Source organism: Carcharodon carcharias, chromosome 2 (genome assembly GCF_017639515.1).
Source record: "Carcharodon carcharias isolate sCarCar2 chromosome 2, sCarCar2.pri, whole genome shotgun sequence".
In the NCBI taxonomy this organism is placed as follows: domain Eukaryota; kingdom Metazoa; phylum Chordata; class Chondrichthyes; order Lamniformes; family Lamnidae; genus Carcharodon; species Carcharodon carcharias.
Genome location: NC_054468.1, coordinates 174,248,717 through 174,268,753, shown reverse-complemented (window position 1 = coordinate 174,268,753; position 20,037 = coordinate 174,248,717). Strand labels below are relative to the sequence as shown.

General features: G+C 42.0%; 1 protein-coding gene across 3 annotated transcripts in view; it reads left to right on the top strand.

The window, feature by feature from the left end:
- Window positions 1-20,037, top strand: part of sptbn1 (spectrin, beta, non-erythrocytic 1) — a 297,759-nt gene that overhangs the window by 267,596 nt on the left and 10,126 nt on the right. For all 3 annotated transcript variants that reach the window (XM_041174961.1, XM_041174970.1, XM_041174980.1), the window contains 7 exons: window positions 6,457-6,831; window positions 8,381-8,625; window positions 8,848-8,986; window positions 9,547-9,631; window positions 9,930-10,126; window positions 11,956-12,062; window positions 16,232-16,295. In XM_041174961.1, coding sequence (XP_041030895.1) covers window positions 6,457-6,831; window positions 8,381-8,625; window positions 8,848-8,986; window positions 9,547-9,631; window positions 9,930-10,126; window positions 11,956-12,062; window positions 16,232-16,295 — 1,212 coding nt within the window. The remainder of the gene's footprint in view (window positions 1-6,456; window positions 6,832-8,380; window positions 8,626-8,847; window positions 8,987-9,546; window positions 9,632-9,929; window positions 10,127-11,955; window positions 12,063-16,231; window positions 16,296-20,037) is intronic.

The following is a 20,037-nucleotide window of genomic DNA, read 5'->3' as shown; positions in this document are numbered from 1 at the left end:
CCTGTCAGAATCTTGATAGTCATAGGTATCCATACGATTGGCGTGTTTCCTGACCCCTTATAATTATAGGCTTTTGATCTTTCAATTGCCTAAGTCATAGATGCCAAAAATGCAGCACACAAAGGACACAAGACATTTCACACAGAATTCTGTTTTAGTGCTTGTTTGCACAGGTAAATTGACCATTACTATATTTCACTCGTTTAACCCTTGTGTTCCCACAAAGGTCAATTAGCAAACTCAACAGTGGCCAATTTGACGACTTATACCAGGCCTTATGTACATTCTTATAGCATAACAGGCCCAACTACAGCCATACTATGCAGCCGTAAGTTAAACAGTTACGTCATCATTTCACATTTTTTAGTCCCTATTACAAGAGGACACTCAGGGCAACTCCCTCCTAGCTGTTTACCACTGTGCTGTCATCTCTGGTGGGTCTGTCCTGCTGGTGGGACAAAACATACCCAGGGATTGAGATGGTGGTGTTTGGCATTGCAATGTATCGTTCAGTGAATATGACTATGTTAGGTTGCTGCTTGACTGGTCTGTGGGGCAGCTCTTTCAATTTTGGCAGAAGCCCCAGATGTTAGTAAGGAAGACTTTGCAGAATCGATAGGGCTGGGTTTACAGTTGATGTTTCCAGTGCCTATATCAATCTGGTTGGTCCGCCCGGTTTCATTCCTTTTAGAGTTTGCAGCGATTTGACACAATTGAGTAGCTTCCTAGGCCATTTTAGGGGGCATTTAAGAGTCAACCATATTACTCTTGTTCTGGAGCCCAGGTAAGGAGGGCAGATTTCCTTTCCTCAAGGACATTGCCGAACCAGATGGGTTTTTAGGACAATCAATGATGGTCTTCATTGTCATCATTAGGCTTTTAATTCCTGAATTATTAATTGAATTTTTAATTCCACCAGCTGCCATGGTGGAATTTGAACCCATGTCCCCAGAGCATTAACCTGGGCCTCTCGACTATTAGCCCAGTGATATTACCACTACACCATCACCTTCACTCCTCATGCCCAGGGTCTCACTGCATGCAGATCCAGCTCTGAGCTATCCCCTGAAATTATGCACAGCACCAGTATCTGAGCTGGTGGCTGTAAGTGTGAGATCGAGTGACAGTGGACTGAGAAATATGCTCCCAATTTGGAAGCACTCGGAGATGTATATTGGACGTGATAATGTCGTTTTGAGTTCCCGACATCATGCCAGTTTCGTATGCCACAGCAAGCAGGCAGGCTTCAAAATCAGGAGCCCACCCACATTATTTAAATTTCATTTGTGGGTATTTAAGGTCGTTAACGACCCAGTTGACTGTGTCAGCAACAATACACCTGCAGAGTCTGATTTGCGCCTTGTTTGGTTCCTGTTATTTATGCGGAAGCTTGTTAGGGCGGGTGTAAAAGGTTCCGCTAAGCCCCAAGTCTCATCTTAGCAGTTCAAAAACCTGTAACTGCTGGGAGTGCTTCATTCAAGGAGCAGAGTTTCCATTTCAAGCTCATTAATTAGAGACCTTTACTTTGCCTGCTGAGTGCTCTATTAAGTTCTTGTCCACCATCCAGAGCTATAAAGTACTGAAGAGTAGTGGGCATTGTGGCCTCTGTGGGAGGCACAACCTCCAGTGAAGTGGAGAGGAGAATGAAGAGGAGGAGGAGAGTGAGGGGAAGAAGGGCAGAGCGGGAAGTCCAGGATGCATTGGTGGTGCATGAAGGGGCCAGAGCTGCCCCAGACCCTGAGGTTCAGGAAGGCGTCATACATCCTCAACAGAGGCGCAGCAGGTCTCATGCAGTCCCTGGAATATACAGGCAGAGAATCTGCTATCTGCAGATGTCAGTGACTCAATGCAGGAAAAGGCTCAGCCTATCATGAGCTGTAGTCACATCACTCTGAAGATCTCCCCCAACTGCGTTGGGAGGGCACCCGATGCCTGTAGCTCTGAAGGTTACTGTTGTGCTTAACCTCTTCATGACAGGCTCCTTTTCAGGTAGCCTGTGGTGACCTCAGTGGCATAACACAACCTGCTGCTCACCACTGCATCAAGGTCTTCACTAATGTAATGTTTTGAAGGGCAGGGAGTTACATCTCCTTCACACTGGACAAGCAGAGAAAACCGAATAGAATCCGAGGTTTTGTGGTGATTGCAGGTTTCTCCAGGGTACAAGGAGCCATTGATTGTACTCACGTCACCATAAAAGTTCCTGCTGGACAGCCCTGGAAGAGCTTCCACTCATTGAATGTCCAGCTGGTCTGTGATTACCATCACCAGATCATGCAGGTATGTGCCAGGTACCCGGGCAGCAACCATGACTCCTTCATTCTTCAAAACTCACAGCTGCCAAACCTATTCAGCGGCCCTGAAGCCTTGGATGGATGGCTTATAGGTGACAAGGGATATCCATTGAAGAGATGGCTAAAGACGCCTGTGAGGGTGCCCAAAACAGAATCAGAGAGGAGGTACAATGAGAGTCATGAAAGCACCAGCGCCATTGTCAAGCAAATCGTTGGTCTCTTGAAAGTGAGGTTCAAATGCCATGACAGATCTGGAGGGTCATTGCGGTTCACTCCCTCACGTGTCCCTCATGATCATGGTGTGCTGAGCTTTCCTTAACCTCGCTATCCAAAGACAGGATGCCCAGGAGGATGAGGGCACGGCAGGTAGGTTGAGGGTGAGAATGAGGTGAGGGAGCACATCAAGGTTCAGGTCGAAGGCCCTGGCCATGATAGCATGGCTGGCCATGACACCAGGGAAGCCTTAAGACAGAGATTTCAATAGTCTCAAGTCCTGGCATCAGAGATGCATGGATGCTGTGTGCACAACCTTTGTCCATGTACACTGTGCAAATCCTGTCACTGTCACCATCTTGTCAACACACTAACCCTTTCCAAACATAAACTCATGAGGCCTGCTGCCCTGCATCAATATTATCAAGTTTTCCTCTATCTCCTGATACAAGCCCCACAGCCAGAACATAATAATAAACATTAGCATGAGGGTGTGTGAGATGTAGGTTCATTTACAAATGTGCAATGAATATTTACGTACACAGGAATAAGCTACTTATCCATGTGACCCTCTTGGTGACTACTGTGGAGATTTTTTTGACTTATGAGTGCTCAGGCACAGTGCCGCCCCCTTGCTTGCTGCTGCACAGGAGAGGCACTGCTGATATGCCACATCCCTTGCCCTGGATGACTTCGGCAGGCATCCTCTGAGCAGTGGCGGTCTTGAGCAGCCCACCACTTTAGAAGTCCCCTCCTGAGAGAGAGGCACTGCACGAGGACTGTGTCAATGGCAGATGGACAGAGAAGATGCTGACCCCATCTGGATGTGCTTCCAGATTGTGGCAGAATCCTCCACCACTAGGGCCATTTAGTCCTCCCTGCCAACCAGTGAGGTGCCAGAAGCTGGGTCACCACCCATGCTCTTAGTTCCCTTGTCACCTTCACTCTGGGCCCTGAGCTCAGAGTCAGGGTGATGGTGTGCAAGTCTGAGCACATACCAACAATTGCGTCTGCAATACGCTCAGTTTGCCCTTCCAGGACAGTCACCAGCTAGTCTTTGGAGGAAGTTTGGCGCTCTGACGAGTGCTTGATTTAACCCTGAAAAGCGTGAGGTGATGACAAGGCAAGGGAGTACATGATGAATGGTAGGATCCTACAAAGTACAGAGGATCAGAGGGACCTTGGTGTGCATGTCCATAGATCCTTGAAGGCAGCAGGACATATAAATAAGGTGGTTCAGAAAGCATATGGGATACTTGCCTTTATTAGTCAAGGCATTGAATACAAGAGTAGGGAAGTTATGATGGCACTGTGTAAAGCATTAGTTAGGCCACATCTGGAGTACTGTGTGCAGTTCTGGCTGCCACACTATAGGAAGGATGTAATTACACTGGAGAGGGTGCAGGGGAGATTCACCAGGATCCTGCCTGGGCTGGAGTGTTTCAGCTATGAAGAGAGATTAGATAAGCTGGGTTGTTTTCCTTAGATGGAAGGCTGGGGGGGGACCTGATTGAGATATACAAAATTATAAGGGGCATGGGTAGGGTAGATAGGAAGAAACGTTTCCCCTTAGTGGAGGGGTCAATAACCAGGGGGCATAGATTTAAGGTAAAGGGCAGGAGATTTAGAGGGGATTTGAGGGGGGAAAAAATTTCACCTGGAGAGTGGGGGGCTGTCTGGAACTCACTGCCTGAAAGAGTAGTAGAGGCATGAACCCTCACAACATTTAAGAAGTATTTAGATGAACATTTGAAACGCCATAGCATATAAGGCTACGGGCCAAGTGCTGGAAAATGGGATTAGCGTAGATAGAGGCTTGATGACCGGCACGGACACAATGACCTAAAGGGCCTCCTTCTGTGCTGTAAAACTCTGACTTTATGCAGTGCGCATGTCCTGGATGGATGTGAATGTGGAAAACTTGTTCAAGTTCGAAAAGAATGCCATCTCTTTTCAGTGACAAAGTTTGGAGACAGCAGAACTCGAACGCACACTCATCTCAAAGCCTGGAAATAGCTGAAGTCCAAATGATCTTCCAAATTCTGAGTAATGCTGGCATTTGCTGTGTCCCCTGACATTCCCGTGCGCCCTTTTAAATTACTGGCTGTGACCTCATTCCGGGCCACGGCCAATGACCTCAGAGGCCGGACAGCCTACCCTCCATCACTGATTGGGCGGGATGAAGGCCTTAAAACTGCCCTGCAAATTCAAGTGCTCCAATTAGTGCATTATCGAAGATAGGCCCAAAAGTTGGAAGGCCGCTGACTTCTGGGTGCAGAACCCACCCTTGGTGCCGCAGTGTTTTATTCAGGCCAGTGTTTCTTCTTCTTTAATGTTTTGCTGTTGCACCACTACCTGGTCAGATTAAAGTTCTTTGGGTATCTGATGGCAAGCGTCATCTTCTGAATAAACATAAGGACATGCAGCTGCACCTCTGTCCCGCCAGTTAGGACTTGCTGCCTCTGGTTGTCCAACACCTTGTCCTACAAGAGAGAGGGAAATATGCCTTTGAGTATGGTGTGGTCGTAGTGGCAGTACATGCAGGCTGGGAGGTGTGGATATGAGGCTTCCACCAGTGCTAAGTGTGTGAAGATGATGTGAAGCTGTGAATGTTGGGCATGGGTCATGACTGATAGAGATTATTGATACGTGTTGAAGTGTGTTGGGACATTTCATTACATTAAAGGCGCTGTATAAATGTAAGTTTTTGCTGTGAGTGATAGGTAAGCAATGGAGATGTGATGCATTGACCATTGTCTGAGGGTTGTTTTCATTGGAGCAGAGAAGACTGAGGGGCGACCTGATTGAGGTGTACAAGATTGAGGGGCATGGACAGGGTGGATAGGGAGCAGCTGTTCCCTTTGGTTGAAGGTTCAGTCACGAGGGAACATAAGCATAAGCTCAAGGTGAGGGGCAGAATGTTTAGGAGGGATGTGAGGAAAAACTTTTTTACCCAGAGGGTGATGACAGTCTGGAATGCGCTGCCTGGGAGGGTGGTGGAAGCAGGTTGCCTCACATCCTTTAAAAAGTACCTGGATGAGCACTGTCATAACATTCAAGGCTATGGGCCAAGTGCTGGTAAATGGAATTAGGTAGGTAGGTCAGGTGTTTCTCATGTGTCGGTACAGACTCAATGGGCCGAAGGGCTTCTTCTGCACTCTGGGATTCTGTGATAGTGGTGCATTTGGTGAGGTATGACATTTGAAGATGCATTCACTGACCTTGACCACCCATGAGGGCATTGAACCCTTTTCTGGACTTCATCCTGGTTCTCAGGCTTGAATTGTAGCATTGGCCATAATAACTATCTGGTGTCACTGCCTTCTGAATTTTTTTCTGGAGGGCCCCCTTTGAATCCATCAAGGTTTCCAGTGTAACATCAGAAAATCTTGGAGCCAATATTTTGCCATTATTCTGTTTTTTTTTCCATGTTAGAATGAGTTCCACAACAGCTTCTAGCATTTCCTCCTGCTACAATACCTTTCCTTTAAGAGGTGCAAGCTGTATTTAAGTAGCACAGGCTAGCTTTAAGTGTTGGTAGCCTTTCTCAATTTTGTGATTCTTGCTGAGGCATGCAGCTACTTTACAGTGCACTTTGTGTAGCTGCACACTACAATCATTTGAAAAAGCAGGCTGCATGAAGTTTGCATGTTGCCTGCCTCAAAAACAATAGATGCCTCATCACGATCCCCACCCCTGTTTTCAGGGATATTTAATTTAACCCCAATGAATTTTAAATTGATGATTGGACCAGGTCAGGGTCAGGGAGTCACTCCAGCCTTCCAACCCAGCTTTATCTTAAAGCTGCATTTGGTATCAACTCCTCATGTGCAGCACCACAGGAAGTCATCTAGCGTTTCATGAAAATGTGTTGTTTCATTTAAAATATTTGGAGCTTGAGCTAAGCAACGAAATAAAAAATGTTTTAAGAAATGATATTTCTTTTCAGATGCTGCAAGAGAGGTTCCGTGAATTTGCCCGTGATACTGGTAATATTGGTCAGGAGCGAGTTGACAGTGTGAACCGTATGGCTGATGAGCTGATCAATTCGGGACATTCTGATGCTGCCACAATTGCTGAATGGAAAGATGGACTCAATGAAGCTTGGGCAGATCTTCTTGAGCTTATTGACACCAGAACACAGATTCTGGCAGCTTCTTACGAATTGCACAAATTTTACCACGATGCTAAGGAGATCCTTGGACGAATTCAAGACAAGCACAAGAAGCTTCCAGAGGAACTAGGACGAGATCAGAATACTGTGGAAGCATTGCAGAGAATGCATACAACATTTGAACATGACATTCAAGCTCTTGGTACTCAGGTAAAATATCAAATGTCCTCAATATGGTTAATACTAATAAAATAACAGCCACAGCTTGGGCTTGTTAACTTTTCAAATGGAATATTCTATAGCCACAGTGCAGTTTCAAACTTATTTTTCCATAACTGGGGCTTCAAAGTCAAGGTGGTATCACTTATGCTTTTGAACATTACTACACAATGTGGGTACGATATGATATAATGGTGATTTATTACAAGAACCATTATAGATTTCCATGTACAGACCATTATTAGACATGATCAGTCCCAAGAGTGAGTGACTCTTTTCATTTTACTTCTCAGGATATGCACATTTTATTAGAAAAATATATTTGGTTTATTTTCTTCCACTCCGATCTCCTAGATGGCACATAAAATCCAGCCCAGGTTACCTTTCGGAAGACGTGCTGCCAGATTTTCGTCAATGCTTCTTGATAACTGAGGGTGACAATTATGTTTTTTAAAATTAAAATAGTATTTCTCTTCCTTCTATTGGCCTGCATCTCCAGACAAAGGACTGAGCAGGTAACCTGCTCCAGTGCACTCTGTGTCACTTTGAAATTGGAAGCTGAGACCTGTACATGATTGACGGGCCTTTGATTTTTTTCCATCTTCTGCGGAGAAGCAGCATGTCTCCTTTCGACATATTGTCATCACTATATGGCAGAAGTTGATGCCTCACTGCAAACATAGAAATCTGCATACTACTGCTTGATACCCTGCAGATCACAACATTTTAATCCACTTTATCATCAAACATTATTCTGCAATCACAGACACAGTGAGGATCAAGCTGTCATGCATTGAATTAAAAACAAACTGTGTTAATAACTATGCCAGAAAATTAATTTCGCAGTCTCAAAGAATAATTTTTGCAGTTGTCTGTAAATGTTCTCCCTAATAATTCTAAATTGTTGTATACCTTTTAATTAATTGTCTTTTAATTCTTTCAAAGAAAATTAATCAAACATAGTTGCAGTTTTTTAAATACAGGAAATGGTTTTAATGGATCCTGAATATAAATCTGAAGGTTACAAATACTTGTGCTGAGGAGGAGGGGCTGGTTACAATAATAGCCTTATAGATGACTGAGTAATTTGCTTCAAATGGAGTTTCGGTATTAATTCTATTGTCCCTGTTTTCTCACCTTGATAGAATAGAACTTTTGAAAATACATGGAAATGAAACTAAGAAATTGAGTGATGTCAGCCTTGGAGATGTTAAACTTTTCTGTTTCTTCTTTAAAAGGAAAAGGTGTAATCTTATCTTACATACAAGATATGAGATTTACATAAATTGTCATACTTGAAGTCTTTGGTGCTTTTAGCATGAACATTACAACAAGATTAATAGACACAACTTCAAAAAAAAACTGTGATTATATACTGCTTGCTTCATATTCCATGGTCCCTGGCTATCTTACGCAATGTTACTGGTTTAATTTGTAGCTGTTAGCTTTTGCATAGTCTTTGGCATTATGGCAACTATGAAGCTAATAGGGGTAAGAATAAATGATTGTGGTATATTGCTGACATATTGTTATGTTATAGGTAAGGCAGCTGCAGGAGGACGCTGCTCGTCTCCAGGCTGCTTATGCTGGTGACAAGGCTGATGACATTCAGAAACGCGAAGCAGAAGTATTGGAGGCATGGAAGACACTTCTTGATGCATGTGAGGCTCGGAGGGCAAAGCTTTTTGATACTGGTGACAAATTCCGCTTCTTTAGCATGGTGCGTGATCTGATGCTTTGGATGGAAGATGTTATTCGGCAAATTGAGACCCAAGAGAAACCAAGGTAAAATTAGTGAGTTAACTGAGTTAAGGGAGAAAAAGACAGAGGGCTAACTATTAGTAATAATTACCTAATATTTTGTTGTGCAATGTTCTGTGACCTTGTCTCATTTCATCCAGTAAATGTGTCAATGTTTGACTGATTATGTTCCTCTGAATTGCCTCGATGTTTTATATAACTCAAGTTCTTAATAATTAAGAGTATATATATTTTATCTTGTTTCAGAGATGTTTCGTCAGTGGAATTGCTAATGAACAATCATCAAGGCATCAAGGCTGAAATTGATGCCCGGAATGACAGTTTCACAACGTGCATTGAACTTGGGAAATCTCTCCTGGCAAGAAAGCACTATGCATCTGAAGAGGTAGCACGCCCTTCATCAAGAAATTGTGCTTAGCTTTGACATCAAAACTGCTGGCCACATGTTGTCAGCACTCATTGTGATTGAATTGTCTGGTCACTGTAAACATCAACTGCAAGAACATTGCTAGTTTTACTGGATTATTGGAACAGGCAAACTGTAGTTATATTCTTAATAATGTTTGAGTGAGTTATTGAACTAATGAAGATATAAGAAAGATCAGTGTTGGGGAATGGAATGCTTTCTATTTTGGGCACTGAATGTATGTGTCTTTGTAAGTATTCCCAGATGGAGAGTAACAGTATATCAGAAATTTAGGAAGAGAAAGTTTGTAATTTAAGGGAATGTTTGTAGAAATATCTCTCAATGCATATTGATATTTCAGGAGAAAATGACTGAACTTTTATTAAGTTCAATATTTGCATAGATGCTTACCTCAATTTCTAAATGAATGCTTCGTGATTATACTTAGTTGTAACATAAGAGAATGAAGGCATTGTTAAATGCACAGTAATAACAGTCAGGATTATCCTATTTCTAATTAATTATTTGTTCATGTACAGATTAAGGAGAAGTTGTTGCAACTAACAGATAAGAGGAAAGAAATGATTGACAAGTGGGAGGACAGATGGGAGTGGCTCAGACTAGGTAAATATACTTACCATTATTCCTTTTTCACAGAAATCCTATTTAACGAAGAGTATATTTTGCTGAACATGTAATGCATGTATGTTTTCTTATAATCAAGTTCTTTGTGAGAAGTTTTTAGTCAATCTTTCTGACTGTACGTCGCAACCTTTTGAAAGAGGCCTTAAGTTTTTTTTTGCGTATTTTGCCTGTGAGTTGCATCTGATATTAATTAGAAATCTATGAATATTATTGCTTTACCACTGCATTTTATCTTTAATTTCTGAACATTCCTCCTGAATTTCATTTCTTTGCTTAGTATTGGAAGTACACCAGTTTGCTAGAGATGCAGGTGTGGCAGAAGCCTGGCTTTTAGGCCAAGAGCCATACCTGTCCAGTCGAGAATTGGGTCAGAGTGTGGATGAGGTGGAGAAACTGATTAAGAGACATGAGGCATTTGAAAAATCGGCAGCTACATGGGATGAAAGGTTTTCAGCATTGGAGAGACTGACGACAGTGAGTATATTTAATGAACAACCCCTTTTGAATTATGAAACAATTGAAAACCTATGACATTTTTATTTGGAATTGAAATTACCTGTCAGCTTGGCTTAGTTGGGTATTACTGTGGTTTCTGGACTAAATTTGGTGCCTTCAAATGCTTTAACTTAGATTGATTCTCCAGTCCTCTACTGAGGTACCTTTCTTCAAATGGATGTTAAAATTCCTTTGACACTTATTTGAAATCTAGCAGATATCCGATTAACTCATCATTCATTTCGGTGCTGTTTATGGGACATGGTTGGTATGAGACTATTGCATTTGTCCACTTAATAATAACTCTATATAGCTCTAATTATCTTTATCATAAATGCAAATTCAGACAAGATGGTCATAAAATTTGTTTTTGTGTTTTAATAATTTAAATGTACTTTTTCATATTTGAACATTAACTTGCAACTATTTCTTGAATTTCATTTTCATGAAGTAATTTACGGAAAGATAGACATGCAAAATAATTTTTTCATGACAAGAAAAGCAAGTGGCAAGTGGGCGTCCTGAAAGAGGGGAAAAGAGAAACACAAATGTTGTTAGTGTATTGAAAGAACTGTCCGAGAAGGGATTTTGGACTTTAGAATTTGGGGTGTGGTGGAAGGATTGGAATGAGGTGTGGGGACTTTCATACAATAGAGAGATTGGGAAAATAAGAAGTAAACCAATGTCAGAGGAGTGAAGCTTGCATGAGAGGCAAATATGCCTGCTGGAGGTCTTTTAACTTAGTTTAGAGTGATGATGCTTTGAAAAGGCTTGAAGGCGAGGATAGAAATTTTGAAGTCGATTGTCTGGGGGACAGTATAGCTTGACAATGATGGCTTGAAATTGTAGGACCTTGTGCAAGTAAAGAGGGCCATAATGTTCCAAATGAGTTGCTTGTAGAATTGAGAAAGATGCTACAGAAGTCTAGCCTCAGGATGATACGAATGTTCGTTAGAATTATAACAGCAGTTAGGGATAAAGCAGAGTCCTAAGACAAACATTTTTATTTCACAAGTTCTGAAATTCTACTTTGGTCATTAAAAAAAACTTATACCTTGACAATTTTCTGATCAGTTCATACACTTAACATAGGGCAAAATTTTTAGCTTTGCGGGTGGGTGTGCATCCAACCCACCCGAGCGTAAAATGACTCATGTTGATGTTGGGCGAGCGTCCCAAAGTCAACGTGCAGTTGTGCAATATTTCAGTCGGCTGGCATGCACCGGAGTCAGCAATGCGCCCGCCAACAATTAAAAGGCCTGTTAAGGCCATTAACAAGGTTAACTTAAATTTTTTGCTGCCGTCCAACCTTACGGTTGGCGGCAGGCAAAAAGGCCAAGCAGCCTTTGCACTTTTTAAGAAATCTCATCCATGGGTGGGATGAGATTGCCTAAAGCAAATAAAAAATAAAAAAAAACATTTTAATTAATAACATGTCCCTACTCAGGTGACAGTCACATGAGGGGACATGTTTTATTACAGTATTCATTGCTTCATTTTTTAAAAATTCTTCTTCTCTCTGAGCATTCCACCCCCCAACCCTCACAGGCAGCGCTGAGCACTGCCACTCACATTTCACGCTGGGTGGGCCTTAATTGGCCCGCCCAGCATGAAATCGTCTTCTGGTCTCAATAACGGACAGAGGTTTCCCGATCGCTCCTGCAAAGCCCATGTGACAAGGGCTAAATTCTGCCCATAAAAAAAACACATTCTGAATTGCACATAATCAAAGCAAACTGAAAAATTTACAGAAAATAGGCTACATGATTTAAAGTCTCACAAACGTAATACTTTCTATATCCCTACAGCTGGAGTTGCTTGAAGTACGTAGGAGGCAGGAAGAGGAGGAGAGGAAGAGACAACCATCACCACAGCCAACCCCGCAGCCTTCTGATGAGTCTGAATCACCACAACAGTAAGACATTATAGAAAATGTGAAATAAAACCTGTTTAAAAAAAACTTTAACTCCTTGGAAAATAATAGTCAAGCTAACATACTAGTCACCATACTTACCATGACAGGAGAATCTGAATGATGCTCAAGTTAAGCAGTTTATAAATACTGATGGGGGAGGGGATGACATTGTTTTAGTTAAATTTATCAAAGGAAGTTATGCTCTCTTTCGTCCTCAAGCTGAATACCTTGCTTAACATTGGTTGTGCTGCTGTAAAGTGCAACTTTAAATTAAAAAACATTGAGCAAGTCATTACAACCAAAGTAAAGACATTAGTTAGATTCTGTAGGAACATTCCTATTAGAAAAAAATTAAACCATTATACCCTTTGTTTAAATACTGTACATTGCTAAATTACTATACAGTAATCATGAACAAAATAACTTCTAAAATAAAAATAAATTTAAATAAATAAATGAAGTAGGCATAGCTGGTTAGGCCAGCATTTATTGCCCATTCCTAATTGCCCTTAAGAAGGTTGTGAGTTGCCTTCTTGAAGTGCATGTGGTGTAGGCACACCCACAGTGCTGTTAGAGAGGAAGCTCCAGGATTTTGGCCCAGCAACGGCGAAGGAACGGCAATGTATTTCCAAGTCAGGACGGTGAATGGTTTGGAGTGGTGGTGTTCCCATGAATCTGCTGACCTTGTCCTCCTTGATGGTAGCGGTTGTGGGTTTGGATGGTGCTGTCTAAGGAGCCTTGGTGAGTTTCTGCAGTGCACTTTGTAGATGGTGCATATTGCTACCACTGTGCATTGGTGGTGGAAGGTATGAAAGTTTGTGGATGGGATGCCAATCAAGCGGGTTGCTTTTTCCTGGATGGTGTCAAGCTTCTTGAATGTTGGAGCTGCACTCATCCAGGCAAGTGGAGAGTATTTCAACACACTCCTGACTTGTACCTTGTAGATGGCGGACAGGCTTCGGAGAGTTGGGAGGTGAGTTACTTGCTGCAGGATTCCTAGCCTCTGACCTGCTGTTGTAGCCACAGTATTTATATGGCTAGTCCAGTTTAGCTTCTGGTCAATGGTAACCCCACCCCCCCAGGAAGTTGATAGTGTGGGATTCAGCGTTGGTAATGCCATTGAATGTCAAGGGGTGATGGTTAGATTCCCTTTTATTGGAGATGGTCATTGCCTGGCACTTATATTTCAACTCTTTCTTGGACTCGAACTCAAGTTCTGTCGAAGGGTCATGAGGACTCGAAACGTCAACTCTTTTCTTCTCCGCCGATGCTGCCAGACCTGCTGAGTTTTTCCAGGTAATTCTGTTTTTGTTTTGGATTTCCAGCATCCGCAAATGTTTCTTGCCATTTGTCAGCCCAAGTCTGGATATTGTCCAGGTCTTGCTGCATTTGGACATGGACCGCATCAGTATCTGAGGCGTCGTGCATGGTGCGGAACATTGTGCAATCATCAGTGAACTGCATGTGCTGTAGGCACACCCACAGTGCTGTTAGAGAGGAAGCTCCAGGATTTTGACCTTATGATGGAAGGAAGGTCATTGATGAAGCCGCTGGACTATGCGGTGGTCATTCCTACAGATACTGGCATGGATAGATGCATCTGCAGCAAGCAGCTTGGTGAGGCTGAGGTCTTTTTCTCTCTTGTTGGTTCCCTCACCACCTGCTGATGACTCAGTCTAGCAGCTATGTCCTTTAGGATCCGACTAGCTCAATCAGTAGTGGTACTACTGAGTCACTCTTGGTGATGGGCATTGAAGTCCTCTACCCTGAGTTCATTCTGCGCCCTTGCCACCCTCAGTGCCTCCTCAAAGTGATTTTCAACATGGAGGGGTGCTGATTTATCAGCTGAGTAGGGACAGTATGTGGTAATCAGCAGGAGGTTTTCTTGCCCATGTTTGACCTGATGCCATGAGATTTCATGTGGTCCAGAGTCGATGCTGTGGACTCCCAGGGCAATTCCCTCCTGACTCTGTACCACTGTAACGCTATCTCTGCTGGGTCTGTCCTGCCAGTGGGACAGGACATACCCAGGGATGGTGATGGTGGCGCCTGGGACATTATCTGTAAAATATGATTCTGCAAATATGACAATGTCATAGGGACTAACTTTTTGTACTGGCCTGGACTTGCCATCTCTCCCACTCCCCAATTCTCCAGATCGCCACCGACCATACTGACTGACCTTCTGGTCACCACCAGCTTTCCCACTGGCCAGCCCTCCTAGGCTTCCCCCTTCCGAACCTTCGCTGCAATCAAGGGCTCGAGACATGAGCAGCGAGTGGCAAGAAGCAACCTATGGACAGCTTCAAGTAGCAAAGCTGCAGAGGTAAGCCACAAGCCAAAGAGGAGACAAGCAGGAGAGTCAGCCAGCGGGAAAAGCTGATCCAAAATGGCGCCAATCCGGTCTCAGAACCTTGCATCACACTTGGTACAAAACAAGGTTAATGCAAATCTACAAAGCTGAACATGAATACCAGCCCTTTTAAAAATACGTTAAATCTAAATGACTTAAAATGGGACAACTTTAAGCAAGAACTTGCTGTGGTCACTAAAATAGAAAAAAAGTCACCCCCCTCTGTCCACTCTAAAGATAAAGGTGTAATTTACGCTTATGTTTGTTTAAACAATGGTCAGTAGCTCCTGGATAGTACCATAAAATTGAGATAATTTTCAGGCTCCGTCATCAGTCAGTGGCTTTATTCAGGCCCCGAGGAGTTATGGTTGAGGTGTTAATAGCGTATTGAATGTCTCCTTCGCATTTTGCAGTAGGCTAAAGGCCTGAGCTTCTTGATGGGGCCTCCTCGGATTTTCCTGTATGATAACATTTTTAATAGCATTGATCCCTCTCCTCGATTATACATTTCCTCAGCAAGCCCAATCTTAACCCCTCGCCCTCACAAAACACTGCCACTTCTGCAACATCCCGTTACTCTGCTCTCCAAAGTCCCTAAATGTGTTATTGTATCAAAAATCAATGTCCATCTTTGAAGAAACTCTGGTATTGGAAGTAAGGGAATGAGGGTAACCGTCAGCTGCTGGAAAGTACGGGGAGAGGTGAATATCCTGCTGAATTTAATTTCCTGCCTAGCATCAATCTAGATTAAGAGATTGGTCATATGGGAAAGGATGCTAACTAAAGCTAGGTACTGGACAGGAGGGAACCAGGGAGGGGAGAGATTGTGGTGGGGGAGATACTAGGTCATGAAGTTTGAAACATCATTGGACTTGGGAGCATCAGCCAATCCCAGGAGTGAGACATCCCCTTCCTCGCAACCCCTCACTCCATGCTCCCATTACTCATTGTTCGCTTTATGAACAGAATTCTCAAGTCATATTATAGTAATTGGAAGCCATTGAATAGCCCATAAAACTCCAAGTAAACAAACAGGCTTCAGAACTGCTATTTGAAAAAAAGCAATGGAAACAGATGAAACATTTACACTCAGTTATCGTATTGGACTCCCCTTTTAATATGTGAAATATCTCTACCTTCTTATCCATTAGATGAGTTTTTTTAAACTCATCTGAAGATTTTTCCACATTTACAATGTTGATCTTTTACTTGACAGCTTGCCTGTCGTAAGTAACAGTCTGGCAAATACATTGTTTAATTGTCTTCCAATCATAGCACTCTCATAACTCATCTTACTGAACATTGTTACAAGTTATACCAAAGCATTTAATGAAGTCCTGTAAAAGAGACAAAGCCATTTTATTGGCCTTTTATTGGCCTCTTCTTTCAATCCATGCACGCAACTGATGTAAAACCCAACAGCTACTAAAGTCCAGCTATCTCCATGAAAATTTTAAAAATTACCTGTCCTAAGCTCTGAATGAGCCCTCAGCGCTGTCAGTTTCATCATTCATGAGAACAGATGAATCTGAGGCCCATTTCCTCTCCCACCCTTGTGAAAATGGCTGAGAATGGGAACAGAGGTGGGACCTCCAAACACCCCTGCTCTCGGGTCATTTTTTCTCAGTTCCACCGCTGAAACCATGAAAATCCAGCCCCTGGTCTAACAGGAATTCATACTTCTGCTAAATTTCCTTAGAATTAATTTAAATGAATAAGGGAAGAGAAATCCAACTCAGTCAGAAAATGTTGACTGTCGTGGCTGTTCAGTGACATGCATCTTATCACATGAGACTATTTCTTCTTTTCTTCCCAGGGAAGGCACTAGAGAAGAACACATTTCTCAGAATGGATTACCATCAGACCAGGAGTCCCCACGGGTTAGTTACCGCTCTCAAAACTACCAAACCTACAAAAACTTTCAGAACAGACGAGCTGGCAATGAATGGGCCCGATCTGGATTGTGAAATCCAAACCAATCAGAATGAAATATATGTACCTTCTTAGACTAACCTATATATTCATTCCCATTTAACTGCTGACTTTTTCACCTGCTTTAGTTATGCAAATCAGTGTATTTAATGAATAATCTAGTTGAAAAGGATCCATTCATCTCAAGCATTCATACTGCTTTTGGTTCTCCATCATAAGTAATGGCCAGCAACTTTTTTGGCAACCTTGAATGATGAGAACAATAGAAACCAAATATTTTGGGCAAAATTAAAACTTTTAAGTAGACATGCTATGTGATGGATTAGCCAAATAATTTATCCCTGATGCAAGCAGATTTTATATTTCAATTATATGGCTAAGTAGATATAATTCTTGAGACACAATGGCTCCTGGATTACTGGAGCTGGTGAAAGTTTTGTTTCTGATGGGCAACCACTCAGGCTTGAATGGTAGAGATGTGAGAAATGACAATTATTTTGAAGTTTTGTTGCAATAGGCAATTAGGGAGGATTTTGCCATAACTTTTCTTCAGAAGATTAAATGACTGGGATGGAATCCAAAACAGGCAAATTGCACTTGGCCTGTGGAAGGAATGAGTTTTTGTTGTTCCATGTTTTATGAGTTTCTGGTGTCAATTAGAGGAACAAAAAGGTACTGAGTCAAGGTAGTGTGAATTTGAAAATGTTGTTTAGCAACTTGGGACATTATTCACCTATCACAGCAAAAGCAAGCTCCTAATTAAGGCTGGCAAAGGTCAATTCTGTGATTCCAAGAAAATGAGTGTATTTGCACATACAGGTAGCTAATTTTGCCAGATTTAACAAGGTCAGCTAATTTTATAACTTTACAGGTGCTCCTTGCAAAGCTGGTGCCTTGCACACGGAGTCTAATGAAGTAGTTGGTGGGAGCAACAGTGGGATTGGGGTATGTGGTAAGTAGAATTAGCCTGAAGCCTACAGCTCTTAAAGAACTGTTCCTTAAAAATAAAGGGGAGCAAGTACTTAGTTAATTAAAATGTTGAAGCTTAGTTAAGGTTTTAAAATGATCACAGCAGTTTTCAGCCTTTGCACATGTAGTTATTGTGGGGTGAGGGGGAACGGAATCTGGCCAAATAGAAGTGTGGCACTGCCCTGACATCCAGTATTGATGGCTGTGACATGGATGTTCTGCTGCAAGGGGAGTTGTTCTATTTTGCGCTCTATTGTATCCACTCCAGAGGATGGCAGTGCACCATACCAGTCAGGAGGTAGTAGCTAAAGTGAACACTGTCTACTAGAAACAGCTGCATGAGAAGACAGCACATTTTAGTCTTACCATGCAACGTTCTTAATCAACAACACCATGATCCAGGTTAGATGACACCCTACCATAATGTGTAGCCTGTGAGTCTATTCCACACTTACTGCTGGCCTACCAAATCCTCACAAAATCTTAGTTCTACCATTAGCATATTTTACTATCTCAGCAGAACAGGTAGTCAAGATGGCATATACAACTGAAAGCCTAGACACACTGTCATCTTCCATGGTCTTCAGGTTGGACATGTGGCAATCACCAATACCCTCTTTCACTTCATAAAATGTAATGGGGCTGCACAAGGTGATACTCAGTGGGAAAGGACATTTAAAAGAAACTTGGCATGCTGACCGAAGGATAAATTACATTTTTAATCCAGACACTACCTGATATGATAAGGCTGCCCAGGAATACGCCATAGATACATCAATTGAGAACTGTAATGATTTTGACAACTGCTGGTGATACCATTATTGTGTTATACATTTGCTACAGATAACAAAGCCCTCTCCGTAGCAAGGTGAGACATTTGTCCCTGTTAGCAATTGCGTTACATTCTACAGAATGGCCTGGACCTCCTGATCTCCCTCTTTCATCTTCTATCATTTGAACCATGAAAAAATATCTGTTTGAAATGTTTTAAAAGCAAGGTTATGTGAATGAGTTACTTTAAAAAAAAGCAACCAACGTATTACAAAAAGTGAATACAATTCACAAATATGAAACATATCTAACAAACTACACCATAAAGATAGGAAATAGGAGCTGAAGTAGGGCATTTGACCTCTTGAGCCTGCTCCACCAATCAACTTGATCGTGGTGATCTTCCATCTCAATGCCATTTTCCCACATTATCCCCATATCCCTTGGTTTCTTTAATATTTAGAAATCTATCATATCTGTGTTTTGAATGTACTCAATGACTGAGCCTCCATAGCTCTCTGGGGTAGAGAATTCCAAAGATTCTCCACTCTGAGTGAAGAAATTCCACCTCATCGCATTAATCCTAAAAGACCTACCTCTTATTCTGAGACCGTGTCCCCTGGATCTAGCTACCACCAGCGTTCCCCCCCACCATCACCACGCCAGGGGAAACGTCCTTCCTGAATCTACCCTGTTAAGCCCTGTAAGAATTTTGTATGCTTCAATGAGATCACTTTTAATGCTTCTCAACTCTGGAGAATATAGGCTCAGCCTCCTCAATCTCTTCTCATAGAACAATCCCATCATCCCAGAGATCAGTCTAGTGAACCTTCGTGGCACTCCCTCTATGGTAATTCTATCCTTCCTTAGTTAAGGAGAGCAAAACTGTACACAGTACTCCAGTATTGCCAAGGCCAGTCTCAGCAAGGCTCTATACAATTGCAGCAAGACTTCTTTACCCCTGTACTCAAATCTTACTATAAACGTTACCCTTCAAAAGGATACTTAAGAGTTCCTGTGCTCATGAAGCTTCCCTTATGCCCATTCCAAATGAGATCCATAAAGAAAAAAGAGCAAACCTGACACACACTATTAATAAAAACAAAAACCTGCGGATGCTGGAAATCCAAAACAAAAACAGAATTACCTGGGAAAACTCAGCAGGTCTGGCAGCATCGGCGGAGAAGAAAAGAGTTGACGTTTCGAGTCCTCATGACCCTTCAACAGAACTATACACTATTGTACTAGGTGTCAATTTAAAGACAATTTCGTGAAATATGTGATGTTTATGAGTTTTACACAGCAAGTAGATACAAGTATTCAGCTCTCTTTAAAAAATAGCGAAGAACTAAATTGCAGACCTGAAAGAAATTAGAGCCGAGCCTGCTCTCCTAATTAAATGTTCCCTTCAGACCAGTTGCATAGCCGCTCTCCTGACTTTTTCAGACTGAATCCTTATATGTCTACATTAACAGAGTAACCTTGTTTATACTATTCATGGACAATGGGCCTTATTTTTGCACTTACAAGAACATCGAGTCCTAAGACTCTTATCTGTGGTCCCATTTGTGGATTTTTTTTAGAATATTACTTCATCCTCTATGGAGAATGATGTTTACCTAGGGTTGATTAGAGATGTTAATTTTAAACAATTAGATTGAATGTTACCTGCAAGATGTTAGGTGGATAAATTACTCCAAGCATGTTTCTATATTTGTGTAACACTGGATATATCCATAGCTTAATTTTTTAATTCTTTAATACTATTCATAACAAAACAAACAACAGTAATTATATTTGCGAGTTTCAATTTCTGAACTACAGTTTCTAAAATGAATATTTATTGTATTTTTATTGTGTTCACATTGAAGAATGATGCCTTATTTAATAGTTCAGTGGCACTCGGGTATGATGATAACAGTTCTCATACCCTGAACTGATGTGCGTTGT